Source organism: Halichoeres trimaculatus, unplaced genomic scaffold, assembly GCF_033239565.1.
Source record: "Halichoeres trimaculatus isolate MK-OKI-2021-1 unplaced genomic scaffold, fHalTri1.1 fHalTri1_scaffold_4, whole genome shotgun sequence".
Taxonomy (NCBI): Eukaryota; Metazoa; Chordata; class Actinopteri; order Labriformes; family Labridae; genus Halichoeres; species Halichoeres trimaculatus.
In genome coordinates, this window is record NW_027437182.1 from 1,361,096 (window position 1) to 1,377,023 (window position 15,928).

At 42.2% G+C, this 15,928-nt stretch overlaps 1 protein-coding gene and 1 long non-coding RNA gene across 6 annotated transcripts in view; one reads left to right on the top strand and one right to left on the bottom strand.

Annotated features, from left to right (window-relative positions):
* Nucleotides 1-11,931: 11,931 nt before the first annotated feature.
* LOC141788646 (uncharacterized) lies at nt 11,932-14,709 on the bottom strand. The gene is made up of 3 exons (XR_012598161.1): nt 13,427-14,709; nt 13,128-13,252; nt 11,932-12,027 (listed from the first exon to the last, which is right to left on the bottom strand). It is a non-coding gene; the product is annotated as an uncharacterized LOC141788646 (long non-coding RNA).
* Nucleotides 13,824-15,928, top strand: part of nfia (nuclear factor I/A) — a 212,455-nt gene continuing 210,350 nt past the window's right edge. For 2 of the 5 annotated variants that reach the window (XM_074667589.1, XM_074667596.1), the window contains exon 1: nt 13,828-13,991. In XM_074667589.1, coding sequence (XP_074523690.1) covers nt 13,896-13,991 — 96 coding nt within the window. In that variant the 5' untranslated portion in view covers nt 13,828-13,895. Of the gene's footprint in view, nt 13,992-15,928 lie in introns of all 5 variants that reach the window. The other 3 variants (XM_074667590.1, XM_074667595.1, XM_074667594.1) reach the window with 3 other exon arrangements.

Genomic DNA, 15,928 nt, shown 5'->3' on the forward strand with positions numbered 1-15,928 from the left:
CTGACAGTGGCAATAAGCTTTAATTTTGTATTTACGTTTTGTAAATTTGATTTGCACTAAATATGTGATTTAACTATTACTGTATAACAAGTACTGATTTAGTGTTTGCATGACAAATGTTATGGCACTTTCGTTAATACGGCAGAATATTTCAATAAAAGTGCACGATACACTGCTTTTTATTCATTATTAGATATTGAATTTACAATGCAATTAGTTATGATTAATCGGGAAATCATGCGATTAATTACAATTAAAAGTTTTAATTGTTGCCCAGCCCTAATAATAATGTATTGTAATATATAATATAAATAAAAAAATAATACAAAATAAAATGAATAAATAATAAAGAAATAAATAAACATATTTGCAATTTTGTTGTACTTGTTGCAATGACAAATGAAGTTCTATTCAAATCTGCTGATAAGTCCGTACCGGATCACTTTGTGGAAACAGGACTTTGCATTGTTTCATAAACCTGCTGACTTCACGTTTAGATTCATTTCACTTTTAAGAGCGGTCAGATCAAGACTGACCATAAAGAGCAAGAGATAACCAATCGCTGCTGCTCGCCGTGTTGAAATCAGCTGATTCTGAGTTTTCACATGGAGGGAAATAAAACGTAAACATCCTCTGAACACCGAGCTTCACAACCGCCTCCAAACTCTGTGACGAGAGGTTTGACCCAACATGTTGGCTCTGAGGGACGGGGAGGCAGATGGTGCTGATGGCTGATGCTCAAAACACCACACACACACACACACACACACACACACACACACACACACACACACACAAGCTATCTGGTCCTTGTTGTCTGTCGGCCCTCTGGGCCCTGTGGTCGTATCTACGCTCACTGTTCAATATGTTTGAACACACACACACACACACACACACACACACACACACACACACACACACACACACACACACACGTTGCTGCAGCAGCTGCTCGTACAGTGAAGGTGTCAGCTCCGTCTCCGGCTGAATATTTTAACTTCCCTGTTTGGGTTAATTCCTCAGAGTCTGAGCGGTGACAGGTCGCTCTCTGACCTCCTATTGGACGAGGGTTTGCTCACAGTGAGGGGACGCTGCTCTCTGATTGGCTGTCACATGGTCCTAGTTTATCCTCCTTCAGTGAACGTACGTGAGCTGAAACCTGCAGTTCCTCCAGTGTCCACTGGAGCGGGTCATGGCGCCTTTATGGCCCCACATTTCCCATGATCAGTGAATCACTGAGGGAGGTCAATGCTCAAGATCCAAAGACGCCTTAAACTCCAAATGTTTTGAAGACGATCCACCAAGTTACGCCATCCTTCATTGGCGAGCCAGCTTTCTTACCGCCAAACCACACCAGATGGGTCCTGTTGCTGGATGCCGGAGCAGTGACGTGTTGTTTTCCACCAAGCAGATTGATCGGGACAGGAAGTCGTCTGATCTGGGCTACAAGAGGAAGATCCGCTCACACAGACATCTATTCGTTGATATTCCTGTTCAAACTCAAGTTCTGGTTTCTTTTGGCGCCCCCCGTGCCCGCTTTTCTAATTTTGTCCTTCAGAAACAAAAGTTTGATGATTTTTTCCAGAACATGACACATCTGTGAAAGGAAATAGTTCTGCAGGGGTCAGTACTTTCCAGTGCTACACAGCTAGTCTGTCTCCATCTATGGATCGTTTCTACTGAAAGACCTTCGTTGTTGTCTTCAGCCCCGTTTCCACCAAGTGGTTCAGTTTGGCTTGTTTCGGTACGGTACACATTTTGTGGCGTTTCCTTTGACTAAAATCAGGACAGGTCTTCGAATTACCAACCTGTACCGCCCCAGACTGTATAAAACATGGAGGTAGTCTCCCTGACGTCACCCGTCTGTTCCTGAAACAAAAAGTGAAGCATATTGGCTATCTCGGCCGTACTGGTACAGGGTTCCTACAGCTCAAGGCAAGTTCAATTTAAGACTTTTTAAGACTTTTTAAGACTTTTTAATGACGTTGGAAATCAAATTTAAAAACAAGTCCAACAAACAAAAACAGCACATGAATTACCTGGGTTAGAGGCAATTTTAACCCAATGTTTATTTTACATAAAACATCACTTTTTTACCTTTTTTTAACCCCATTTTAACAACTTTATGCCTTTTTTGCCCCCATCCACTGTCACAACCATTTTTGGAATTTTTATAGTTTTTTTTAAAATTTAATTTCAAATCTAATTCTCAATTTTGCAGCCATAATCAATTTTCCTAAGCCACTTTAGAATTTTTTTGCCAATTTTTCCTATTTTTTTCTCTCTCCAGGCACCCTGAGTAGAACCACGACATGCTTTAAAAGTTCCTGGTGCAACCACTTCACCGTTTTCTTAGTTCCACTATTGTGATTACACGATGTTGCCACAAGAGTAATTCAGGAAATTATTTAGTAAAATAGATAAATGTTACTTAACATTTTTTTTTACTTCAAACTAACATAAATCTTACCAATGTGTTCAAATTTTTAAGACTTTTGAAATTTGGATTGAAGACTTTTTAATGCCAATTCAGGCCTTATTTTTAGAATTATGAATTCAATGCCTTTTAAGACTTTTCAAGGATCCGCAGGAACCCTGTGGTAGTGGCAAGGGCTTCGCGTACAGCTACAGGGTCCCCCTTGGTCATGTGACCTGAGCTTGCCAAGTTAGAAAAAAGTTCACCCCTGGACGGTGTGTGCTGATGGTGAAATAAGCGACTCAGACAGGAGACGTTTTCTGAACCAGGCTTTGAAAACGGCTTTTTTGGCTTGGTGTGTATGTTACTTCCTGTACTTCCGGAGCCAGCCTCAAGCGGACACTCGAGAAACAGCAGATCTTAGCACTTCAGCTTTAGCTCATATTCTTAGACTGTAAGTTGCTGACTGGGTGCCAGACACACCGATCCGACCCCAGAAGGTGGAGCCAGAAACACTGCAGTCTTTGTTTACTATGTCGCGTTTTTCTACTTCGATGGATTTATGTGGGCTGCACTGTGTCGTGCTTCTATGGCGTCACAGTATTACACAGCTGATGTGGCTAACAGGATCAGGTTTTACTGATCCAACCCGTACCAAACTGTGCTGATCCATATCAGACTTGGACAGGTGGAAACAAGGCTTTACTGCCCTCTGCTGGTCTGGTGCTGTTTTGCTTTATCCAGCTCTGTAGTTAGACAAACAATGGGCCACAGGAACTGTTTGGTTTTGGAGAATGTTTCCACAGGAACTTAAAAGTTCCTGGACCCTCTGGTCCAAACACAGTCGGGAAAAGTCGACTTTAACGTCTTTAACGATGTTTCCGATGTCTTGAGGGTTTGTTGCCAAATTTGCAACTTCAGGGTCATTTTTCATCATCCTTTACCGCTTCACTCAGCCCACACGTCTGTATCGCTCTGACTGGTTAAATGAGTCCAGTGGTTCAGGTATTTCAGGAGCGTGTGCAGCTGTCAGAGATGTTTCCTCCTCCTCCTCGTCTTCGTCTCTCTGCCGGAGAACAATGAAGTCATTATTGCTCTGATTTGTTTCTCCTGCTCCGTAAACCAGATGCTTCGTGATCAGCAGCGCGTCTCTAATCGTCAGCACGTGTCCAGCAGCTCCTTCTTACCGTCTCCGTGCTGCGTTCAGGGCACGCTGGGAAGATTTCTGCCTGTGAATTTCAGCGGTTTGACTCATGAAGTGTCCGTTTGTGACGGTATATCTGATGTGATTTTATGATACAGCAGGAGCAGCTGTTTCCCTGAGCTCAGCTGCTCCTGATCCTCCGCAGCCTCTCAGAGTTTAATCTCTTCCTGTTGTGGCTTTCAGAATCATTTGCCTTATTTACACTTCACCCTGAGTCCGATATCGAGGCTGACAGCGGCAGAAACGAAGCAGGATGTGTGGTTTTTATTCCCCTCAGACACCTGGAACACAAAATCATCTGACAGCAATCAGGACGAGGGCAAAAACGCAGGAAAACAAACACTGTTGTTTGGAGCGCGGCCCTCCTGGCTTCAGTCGAACGCTCGGTTGGCGGCGTGCAGCTGCTGCAGCGGTAAACAATACAAATTACAGAGAAGAAGAAGAAGAAGAGGAGAACACACGGGAGGCGACGAGAGCGGCGTCTCCAGGTCATTTTATACGGCTGATGTGGCGGCGGGAGGACAGCTGGCGGGACGTCCCCGCTCCAGCAGGCGCAGGGTGGCAGGGCGCTGCGGCGCTGGGTGGCAGGTTGCTGCTCCTGTGACGCCCCGGGGCGCCGGCGTGCCGCACAAAGAGCGGGGAAAGAGGAAACAGATGTTGACAATCAGGACTCTGCTTCCCTCTCTGCGCTGCGAGAGGAAGGAAGCAGGAGACGAACACGTCGAGGAGACTTATCGGATTTTAAGGGTTAAATCAAAGAAACGTGTCAACGCTGATCAGAAAAGTCAGACAGGACGAACTTTCAGGGAAAACTGTGACGACTTTTATCAAATCTTTAATTCAGTGTCACAGGAGCTGCGTTTCCATTTCACCTTTCCACAAAATAAAAGTGATATTTCTGAAGTTTCAATAAAGTTTAATTGCATCTTAATGGTGTTTCCATTCCAACTAGAATTGTTTACAACTCGATTAAAGTAAAATGAACGTCTGTCTGGACGCTGCTCTGATGATGATGCTGGTTCATGAACATCCGTTTAAAAAATGATATCAAACAACAAAAAATGAGTAATTAGTTGGTTTTGTATTCAACTCCAACTCAAAACGCCTGTTTTTCATATAGTGCAACCGGAAGTTGCCTTTCAAAGTAAGAGCGCCAGTCAGAACCACAGACTGTAAGAAAAATGGACGTCATCTTGCTCACTTTGAAGTGAGGTCTTCACAAAAACTGCTCCCCCTGGTGGCTGGCTGCAGTATAGGTAAAAAAAAAATCTCGCCCCAGTCATTCCAGATGGGCTGTGGTCAAACTTTAACAAATTAATCCACCTGGTAGAAATGTTTCTCACGTCTGATTGTTGTGGTGATTTGAAGATATCATTTGGCTGTCTTGAATCCAAGTCCTCTTTTTTCTGAAAAGTTTTGTTTTCATTAGTTATTCGAGGTTAAAAATGAGGTTTTACGTCACGTTTAACGATGATTAACAGCTGACTTTCTTGTGTATTTTTTCAGGGATTGTAAAAAATGTCTGGAGGTAGAGTCAGGAAGTGATTAGACTGAAAAAAAATATATATATATTATTTTTGTCACCCAGCTCCACTCAGATTCTCCCAGAATCCCTCACAGTCTCTACTGCACAGACTCTGGCTCCAAACTGCTTCAATGTCTGCGCCTGAGACGGAAAATTTTGGCTTTAAAACCGTAAAATGGTGAATGGCGGAGCCACACTGTCCACTCTTTATACAGTCTATGGTTTTTACTCCTTCCTCTTGGCATCAAAACAGAGGAAAGAGTGACAGTTGGGATTGGTCTGTAGTTTGCTTTAAAAACACTCAGAGAGCTCAGAGAGTTCCGGAATGTAGTGACATCACAAAGACAGAAAGCTCTCTGTCATTGACGTTGAACATTCTAGAACCTCATTGATGGAGCTCTATATAAAGTCTATGGTCAGGACGGTGTTGTGTCGGCTAATACATGGGTGACCCCAAACAAAGACAGCTTTAATTTTGATCCCTATACGGACCCTGTGAACCCATGTGTGTTTGATAGAGTGTGGGGTCCCTGTCAAATAAATAAGTGAAATAAACATAAAATACATAAAAACGAAAAGAAATACACAATCTCTACAATAGTGATGGGAATTCAGGCTGTTTTTAGAGAGCCGGCTCTTTTGACTCAACAACACTTGGTAAACCTTCTCAGGAACTCAGGAAGGGGTCTGAAAAACTTTCACATCAGGATGAAATTATTTGCCATGTAAAAATTTCTTTGAAGCACAGAAACTTTCCTTTGTGGCAGAAGAAGTTTCTCAGGAGCACAGGAAACTTTTTGTCAACCTGTGAACATCTTTTCAGAAAACATAAAGTTTTTTTCTTGAGAACGTAAAAACTTTCCCCTTTGTGCTCAATTTGAAATACGGATCCGGATCCGGGCAGAGCCTCTTGTTCCGTCCTCCGAGTTCACTTCATCCGTGTTTCTGCACGTTTCCGTACAGCTCATGGATTCAGGCCAAACGGAGCAGTACCAGCTGAAACCAGCAACTCCACTAGGTAAGGTATTTATCAACAGTTAGGTAGAGCTACGCTTTGAAACCTGACAACAAGCTAACTTTGTCAGTTTGTAGCGTAGTTTAGCAGCCGGCTATATTTCTCTCTACTCACAGCCCGGTGCTCTGAGACGTGTCTTAGCATTTATCTCGTGTTTGATCATAAGCTAGCGTTTCAGCCTTCAGCTTATGCTAAAACCTGTACTTTATGTTTTATCCTTTAGCTGATGTTTTAGCTTTTATGGGTTTAGCTCATGTTTAGCTTTTTGCTTACGTTTTGTCCTTTAGCTCTTTTTTTTAATCCTTGAGCTCACATTTGGCTCTCAGCACGTGTTCAAGCCTTCAGCTCATGTTTGTAGTTTTAAACTTGTGTTTAGTCATCAGCCTGTGTTTTAACCTTTAGCCCATGTTTTATCTTGTGATGTTGCCCTTGTCTGTGTTGTAGACTTAAGTTCATGTTTAAGCTGTTAGCCTGTGTTTAACCTTCAGATTATATTTTAAACTTTGTTCATGGTTAAGCATCTATCTTGTGTTCGATCTTAAGCTTGTGTTTTAGCCTTTAGCTCATGCCAAAACCTGTACTTTGTGTTTTAGCTTTAGCTGATGTTTTAGCCCTTAGCCTGTGTTTGAGCCTTTAACTTGTGTTTTAGGTTTAGCTACTGTTAAAGCCTTTAGCTCCATTTTTTAATCCATTAGATCATGTTTTGGCCTTTAGCTTACATTTAGCCTTTAGCATGTGTTAAGCCCTCGGCTCATGTTAGTAGTCTTAAGCTGGTTTTTAGTCATTTTAGCCTTTAGCCCATGTTTTATCTTGTGTTGTTGCCCTTGTCTGTGCTCTAGTCTTTAGTTCCTGTTTAAGCTTTTAGCCTGTAGTTGATCTTTAGCTAATATGTTAAATTTTGTTCATGTTTTAGTCTTTATCCTGTGTTTTAGCATTTACCTTGTGTATTAGCCTTAATGTATGTTTTAGTCCTTGGCTCATGTTTAAGCAATTATCCTGTGTTTGACCATACGCTTGTGTTTTAGCCTTGAACTTATGTTAAAGCCTGTACATTGTGTTTAAGCCTTTAGTTGATGTTTTAGCCCTTAGCTTGTGTTTTTATCCTTTAGCCCATGTTTTATCTTGTGATGTTGCCAGGGTCTGTATTCTAGTCTTTAGTTCATGATTAACCTTTAGCTTATATTTTAAACTTTGTTCATGTTTTAGCCTTTTATCACGTGTTTCAACCTAAGCCTGTGTTTTAGTATTTACCTTGTGTATTAGCCTTAACTTATGTTTTAGCCTTTAGCCTAAGTCAGGGATCAAGCAGTAAGGTACAAGACAAAAAAGTTTCTTTTTGAAAAAAGAAATGTTTTTTTTTTTTTTCTTAATTTATTTATTTTTCAAATTGAACCCCTAAAAAGAATCAAATATTTAAATAATATTTATAAGAATTGGGCCTTCAAAAGGGGTCAACGTAATACTTAAAAGTGTTCTCTGCCCTTGGCCACATCTTTTGCTCCGAACAGGAAGTGCAGGTAACTCAAAGACAGTGGCTGTGTCTGAAATGTCATACTAATGTACTACTCATACTAAGTGTGACGTCAAAAATAGTATGTAGTGCGTTCACATTAAATAGTATGAAAAGATTGTGTGCGCGAGAAATACCCGGATGTATACTATATCGGTAAAAATTGTAAGTATGGGAGGTGGGCATACTAGTCGCACTGACACGCCCCATAATGCATTGCGAGCCCCGTATTTATAAACGTAAATACAGAATGAGATGACAAGATGAGAAGCGACTAAAATGGACTTAGCTCTACAGGGAAACCTAAACGTAAGTACAAAGAAATAAAGTGCCTGAGGCGACGGACGGATCGTCTTCGGTGTCTGCGAGCAGTAAACATTTTTTAATTTTTTGAAGAGAGACCGTCTTGAGACCGGTGTTAGCTAAAAATCAGCCACTAGCAAACTTCCCGTTTTCAAAATAAAAGCACCCGTTTATCTCCTTTAAGTTCTTTAATGCTTTTGTAAATTGTGGTCTTGTTTTGGAGCGGACCAGAAGTTTCTTCGATAGCATATTGGCGCTCTTAACAGAATGTCCGAAATCTCTAAATTAATTTGTATCCGTGCGTTTTATGGCCCAAATGACCACATTTTGGTTTTCTACGTGATGACTTTCTCGCCTAAAATGTTCTTAAAACTTTCAAATGTGGAGAATCAACAGAGATATTTGATAGCCTGGTGTGCTTCCATAGACTTATGTGTGCTTCCATTTTTGTCGTCAGAGGTTTTGAAATGCATCATGGGAAACCGAGTGGTATACTACAGTGTAAACGGTTGGCACTCTAATCATACTTATAGTATGTAGTATACAGTATATACACAACGACCATGTAGTATGTAGTATGTTAGTATGCCATTTCGGACACAGCCAAGGACTTGATGATCCGTGCAACAGAAACGTGTCTAATCTTACATTGTAAAACCTGTTAAAGCTTGTGTGTTAGCCTTTAGCTTGTGCTCTATCTCTCTCCTGTTTCTCTTTCTTCTGCTCTTCTGTCCTTTTTCTGTCTGACAGTTAGGCTCCAGTGTCCACCATCACTACAAAATGAATCACAGAAATCATTTTCAGCAGAGAAAAACTCAGATCTCTCTTCTCCCTGATAAACTTCATCAGCTGACGTGGTGTTGTCATAGAAATCAATCCTGTACTATTTAACCCGATCAGGAAACTGAGAAGCAGCATTTAGGAATGACTTATATTTGATCTGATTATCTCACTTTAAAGTGTGGATCAGGATCAGGCAGATATCTAGAAGAGAGACTTTTCTAGATCACTTAAAAACTCCTCACAGGGACTTTAAATATTACAAACCTTAAAGATAACATGAAACATTTGTAGCCACTTTTCTCCAACATTAGTGATTTTTTTTTTTTTTTTTTAAAGGAGGTTTTGATGTGAGTGTGTTTCCTGTCTCTCTCTCCTTGTTTCCAGGTGAGCGGCTGATGATCAACGAGGCTCACCTGGTCTCAGCAGAGAGGACCTGAGTCTGGTTTCCTGCTGAGTGGTGTTGTTTGGTTAATGAATCCCTCTTCAATGGTTTAAGGAGCTCAGCCCCATACGGATGTTTTAGTTTGAGGCAGAATTAGTGAGATCTGCTCATGATGAATATTCAACCGTCTCGGCAGGAGGTGAGTAGAAACTTTCAGTGAGAGGAAAAAGAGAAACTTCTGAACTGATCTAACTTTCCTGTTGAAGATAAAACCCAGAAACACAACACTGCCCCCTGCTGGGAGCTGATGTAATGAGATTAAACCATCTCTGTCATTTCTTTAAGCTTCATGTGAACAAACAGAGTCACTGCACACGGGCTGATTCGTCTCATCTTTATTTTTCATCATTTTACATTTCATTCCTCCAAACCAACCTGCACAGAAAAAATACAACACATCAAAAACAGGTTAAAAAAACATGAAAGAAGGGAAACCAGGTAGATTTATACACATTTCATCTGTAGTTTCGTACGTGGTCTTCGTTTACCTTCCCCGTCACAGAGCCGCCGTTTTACGTCACTAAAAAAACTATGTTTTCTGAAATCTCTGGTTTCATGGTTTGGTGTAGACGCTGGGAAACGTTGGGATGGGTTTCACGTCTAAAAAAACACCAACACCTATGAATTTGGCGTGCTTCACATTTATCCGCATGTTTTCCTGGTACGTGTGGACAAAAGCGCTTTCAAAAAACGAATGAGAGCGAATATTCGTTGTTAAACACCCGGATTCGTGTGGACATGGCCTCAGATTCTTCGTGGCCCAAACATCCGGATACATCTTTGAGTACGGTAACAAAATGAATATCCTCTCCTTTTTGTTTGCAAAAAAACTTTTGTCCACACGTAACCGGGCAAATCTGCTGATAAGTACGTCTCAAAGCATGCCGAACCAATAGGTGGCAGTATTTTTTTTTTGACATGAAACCTGAATATACGGTTTTCCAGATACCACGGTAAATGTTCGGACTTTCTGTCACAGATGTTAAATTTCAGGTCAGTTATGAGACTTTTTCCTGAATACAGGAAAAAAAATCATAAAGTAACATTTTTTATGAGCCTTAAAGTTATTTTGTGAGTGTGGTAAACTTTCTGGTAGGGTGAGAAAAGTTTCTCGTAAGTGTGGAAAACCGTTGCGTGAGCATCAAAAACTTTTGTGAACTCATAAAACTTTCGTTAGCAAAGGAAACTTTTTTGAGCACACGGTTTAAAACTTTAAGAGAGAGAATATTTGGTAAACCTGGACTTTCTCGTGAGCCCGTAAAACTTTTATTTGACCCCGAATAAAAAAATTATCACAAAGTAGAAGATGCTGCTGTGACACTTAAATACTTTCTTGTGCGGCAAAAAACAAACAAATTAAACTTTGACTTTTACAATTTTTCATGAGGGAAAAAATTAACTGGGAATTTATTTTCCTTATGACCACAGGAAAATTATCTCATGATCTCACGAACAAAGTTATAATGAGAATAGAAAACTGTCTTATGAGTATGGTAAACTTTTCCGAAGGCTCAGGAAACTTTCGTTAGCAAAGAAAAAAAATTTTGTGAGCCTGTAAGATTTTCTCTTTGGCACTGACGACTTTCTCGTGAGCGTAAAAAGTTTCTGTGCGTACGGGGGTCAGTATTCGGTGCGCATGAAAGCAGCTCATCGTAGCTTACAGTTTGTTTTAGCAGCTGTGACTGTTTTGAATGTGCTAACAGGTCGTTAGCTTAAAGTTACACTCTGTCTTAGCGCCTTCTTGTCTTTTTCAAAGGTGTGACTTGTGAAAACTGCAGAAACAGGAGGTTCAGAGCGGAGATGAGGAAGCTAATAAACCTGAACTACGAACCACCAGGTATGCTAACCACAGTTTATTCTCAGGCTGTTTAGCGCTAGCGTTAGCTTCCAGGATTACCTAAACAATGTTATTTTTACTTTAAATGTAAAGTTTTCTGGTTTGGGTGAATAATGAGAGGCACTGAAAAGATTATTAACTCAGATGTTAAAGCTAATCCACTGCTAAATAAATCTGTTTTTCCTCAGTTTCCCTCCGTAAAGAGTTTCACATTTTAGAAAGTTCATCCAGACTGTTTTAAAACTGACCCTGAGACTCAGAGATGCTCAATGAAAAATGATTTTAAAAGATTTTTATTCATAGTTACAGGCCTGTTGGAGCTCAATCTGTAACAAAAACAGAAATGTATTAAAATAGAAAGTAAAAAACTTGACATTTGATAACTGCTGGATGATGTCACTGAAGTGCTGAGCCTGAAATGTGATTTAAAATGTGATAAAACCCAAAATGTAACAAGATCTGAGCTGAAAGGTTTAAATTTTGTTAAATCTTTTAAATTAATTTTCAGGCCGTAGTTACGTTTTGATCGTTGGCTCGCTGCAATCTGATTGGACGATTGTAAATAATCGGTAACACTCGTCGCCTGAAGTTAAAATTAGCCGTTACACAAAATCAGGATTCAGTCAGAAACTCTCTGAGGGAGCAGTTTGACTCTTCACATGATCACTCTCCTCCTCCTCCTCCTCCTCCTCCTCCTCCTCCTCCTCACCTCCTGGCCCGGTGTACCTTACCCCCCAACAACCCGAACATCCCTCCGTATCTCCGGCTGAATCGCATTCCTCCGCCGGCTCCACAATGGGAGAACTGTTTGATGGCGGCTCTGCTCTGGTTCAGGTATTCCCCCCTCTGATTAGGAACCTGAGCTCCCCAGACCCCCCGCGCCTCCTTCCCTCCCTCTCAGCCCTTTATTACCCCTCACCCGTCCTCAGCCACCCCCCTCCTCCTTCTCCTCATCTCGCAGGTCGGAGCGACGTGACGGCGAGTCGTCCGTCCTGGAAGAGAAACAGGAAGAAAAAACAGTTAAAAAGAAAAACCTGAACTGGTCTCAGCTTCTGTTCCTACACACACACACACACACACACACACACACACTATCCGTTTAAAGCCGTCACAACCAAACACACACTCTTAGCAAGAGAAACGACGCTACGCTAACCCCAAACTTTAACCCTCGACCACACTTTGACCCTAACAAGAAATAAACATTTTGACCCTGAACCCTTCACTCTCTGATTTGATCGTTTTTATCCTGAAATATTCTGAGATGAAGTTTTTAAAACACTCAGAAACTTCTGAAATCAAACAAAAACCAAAATCTACAAACTTTTGGAAACATTTTCTGGATCTTTCTGGATCGTTTACCACCTGGTTCTCAACCTGACACCTCGATCTTGCTCTGAATTATAATTTTCCGTGCAGTAATTTATTAAAAACGGTTTAAAAGAGCTTAAATTTCCAACCGAAACTTTAAAAGAGTTTATCAGTTATGTAATCAGTTAAAATAAAAAGGAGATGAATTAAAAAAAAATTTATGATGCGGAAAAAAGTATCACGAAAAATTAAAAATGAAAAACTTTGAGCTGCATTTTTTTTTTTTGTTTAAATTTCTTGAAATCTGATTTTTTTTCTGGACTTTTTAGATTTTAAGTCTTAAATTATTTATCTAGTTTTGCAGCGTGGTGTCGTTAAAATGAAAAATCTAGACTTAAATTTCGACAAATCTAGAGCAGGGACTTTTTCTGGATTCTTCTTTTATATGAATTAAAATATAGAAAAATTTACCCCATTTTTTTTTATTTAGTGGAGTCGCTTTTAAGGTTTTACCCGACTTTTTAGGGGCCTCGTATTAAAGGGACATCCCGTACAGTCTCGCAGATTGTTTTTCCTTTCTGTTGATTATTTAAATTTTGGATTTTCAGATTCAGACTCGAGAGTTTTCAGACTTTAACGTCGTGAAACGTTTGATAACATCCTGCAACGATGAACACATACGCCGTAAAACCTGATATTTAACGTCTTAGCTTACGAGCTGCACTGTCACACTTTCTGAGCGCGTGCAGAAGCGCTTCCTGAGAGAAATTCAAACACTTACTGTCGCTTCTCGGTGGTCGGTGGACGGCGGTCGGCGGCGTGCACGGACGGGTCTCCTCTCCTCTCCTCTCCGGGCTTCCACGGGACGCCTCCTCGCTCTGGAGGTATTTATGCCAAAACACGGGGCTGAAGGAGGGATGAGGGGGGAGGAAGGAAGGAAGGAAGGAAGGAAGGATGGATGAGAAAGCCAAAACAAAACATAGCATGATAGTGTGTAAGCAGTTCCATGTGTGGACGGAGGACGCTCTCCTCCTCCTCCTCCTCCTCCTCCTCCTCTCCCTCCTCTCCCTCTTTCTCTACCTGACTCTGTCCCGTTAAAAGTAGTCGGAGTCACTTCTTCTTCTTCTTCTTCTTCTTCTTCTTCTTCTTCTTCGTGTCTTTTTGAGGATGATGATAAAGAAGCCCTAATTATAGCGAGGAGGAGGAGGAGGAGGAGGAGGAGGAGGAAAAGGGGGAGAGGTGCACAGCGATGCAGAAAAAAGGCTCATCATTCTGCCCGGCTGTGTGTGTGTGTGTGTGTGTGTGTGTGTGTGTGTGTGTGTGTGTGAGGGGGTGTGTGTTCTCCCTCTCTGAGCAGATGACTGCCGCTCACCTTGCCACGGGGTCTGCATGAGATTGGTTCATTGTCAAGGAGCTGCTTTTTTTTTTTTTTTTTTTTTTTTTACCCATGATTCCATATGGTATGGAGCGGGCTACATGTTGCCCAACATGCCAGTGCAAATGTTTTCTCAATTAGGCGTCTTATCTCCGGTGAGCGCGCTCGCATCAGATGAAGCTTGCTGACAGCGCCATGGCAGGGAAAAGCTCGGAAGGCTCCATCAAATGGCAGCTCTGCTACGACATCTCAGCCAGGACCTGGTGGATGGTGAGTGGCTCCTTTCCTCTTTTTTCCTGACACCAAACGACCACGGAGACGCCGCCGCCGCCGCCTCCTCCGCCGCCGCGGCAGCAGCAGCTCCCTGCTCCTCTTATCTCCGGTCTTTTCTTCTTCTTTCTGTTTGTTTTTCTCCCTCTCATGTTTTCCCCGTCCCGTTAGCGGACGGCTGCCAGCTCCGCTCCGTGCCTCCTCGTCCTCCCTCTCCTCCTCCTCCTCCTCCGCTCTCCCTCCGCGCTCCTCTCTTGTTGCGTCTAATTAAGAGGAAACTTTTGTGAAAACACAGAAAGTCGCGCTTTGTGTTTTGGAAATGAACATCGCGCTCGCCTCCCCGGCTCTGACACATCACCGCCGCTGTGGCAATTACGGCGCACCAGGGAGCTAACACCCCCCCTGCCTCCCGCCTCCCTCCTCCTCGGACGGGGCTCGGCGCTCGGCGGTTGTCCCGGGACGCGGCGGGGGCTCGGGGCCGCAGCGCCGGGACACATCAAGCAGCTTGTCGTGGTCAGCGAGGCCAGGCGACCTTTGACACCCCCGTCACCGCCGCTGTGGTGGCTGTGAGAATAAAGAGGGGGGCGGCGGAGGGGGGGGGGCGCTCGTTTGGTGCCGCACAAAAGGCTTTTGTGGCCGAGTCGTCCAAATGAGGCAGAGAGATGAAAGAGCTCGCAGAGTTCATTAGAGGACGCCTCATTATTTCTGCCTGCGCCGCTCCAACGCTGAGGCGCCGCCCGGCACCGCTCGCTCCGGTCCCGCTCCTGGACTCTGCTGCGTTCAGGTGCTGCAGGTCGAAAGAGTTCACAAAGGCTGCTTTATGCTCCCTGTAACTCCTCTGAATTCCTCACACACACACACACACACACACACACACACACACACAGAGTTAAACACTTTCTCCACGCCGTCCGGCTGCAGCAGCAGGACGGCGGCGAACAGCCAGAGGATGATGAGGATGATGATGATGATGATGATGATAGGGGTCTTTTTGGTCGACTCTGTCAGCGCCTGCTCCGGCTCCAGGAGTGTGTGTGTGTGAGGGTGTGTGAGGTGTGTTTTCCTTACTTTTAAAAAACTCTAAAATGTAAATTTCCGATCGATCGTTCGTTTGTTGAAATCATTGAATTCGTTTCGTCTCACGTCGGCGTTTCCGACATCTCCTGATAAAATTTACGTTTTCTAATTTTTGCAGAAACAAAATCATTTTTATTCCTCGTCGTTTGAGCCTGGATCATGATTTCTCATCACATCTTTAATCTTCTCAGAAACTGTTTTAATTTTCAAATTAAAAGCTCAACAAAACATCCACAACCTGGAAACTAAAAAAAACGGAAATTACACAAATTATTCTTTTAATCTTAAACGTGGAAACTAAATTCTTCTTTTTATTTCTATCACTTTATTTTTGTTAATCCCTCAGATGTTGTGAGCTGTGTTTTATTTTTATTTTCCAGCTGATAAAAGTCTCTCCTCTCCGTCTGAATCTGAATATTTCATCTCGTCCGTGCAGAGCGGCGCTCGTCGGGTAATTAGAGCAGCGGGAACGCGTCCGGAGCGGCAGAAAAAAAAAAGGTTAAAGAGGATTATCTGCTGTGATGGTTTCTGCCGCGGGTCGCTTCAGGGAAACAGATTTTATTTATTTAGAAAAGACTTCATTTTTAAAGCTTGATTCAGTTTTTGAAATAAAATCAGCTCGGCCTCTTTAATACAAATAATTCACAAATAATCCAGATCATTAAAAAAAAAGTGGCTCCTGTTAATCTGAGATTATCAGAAAGGAAGAAATCTTGTTTTTACAAATTAAAATACCTGAAATAAAAACACATTTTGGCTTCATGTCTGTCAGAGAAAAATCAGTCGCTTCTTTTTTTAGATTCTTTTCCAGACTTTTCTTGGTGTTGCGTCTTTTTTTTTTATTTCCAGGTAAAATTTGT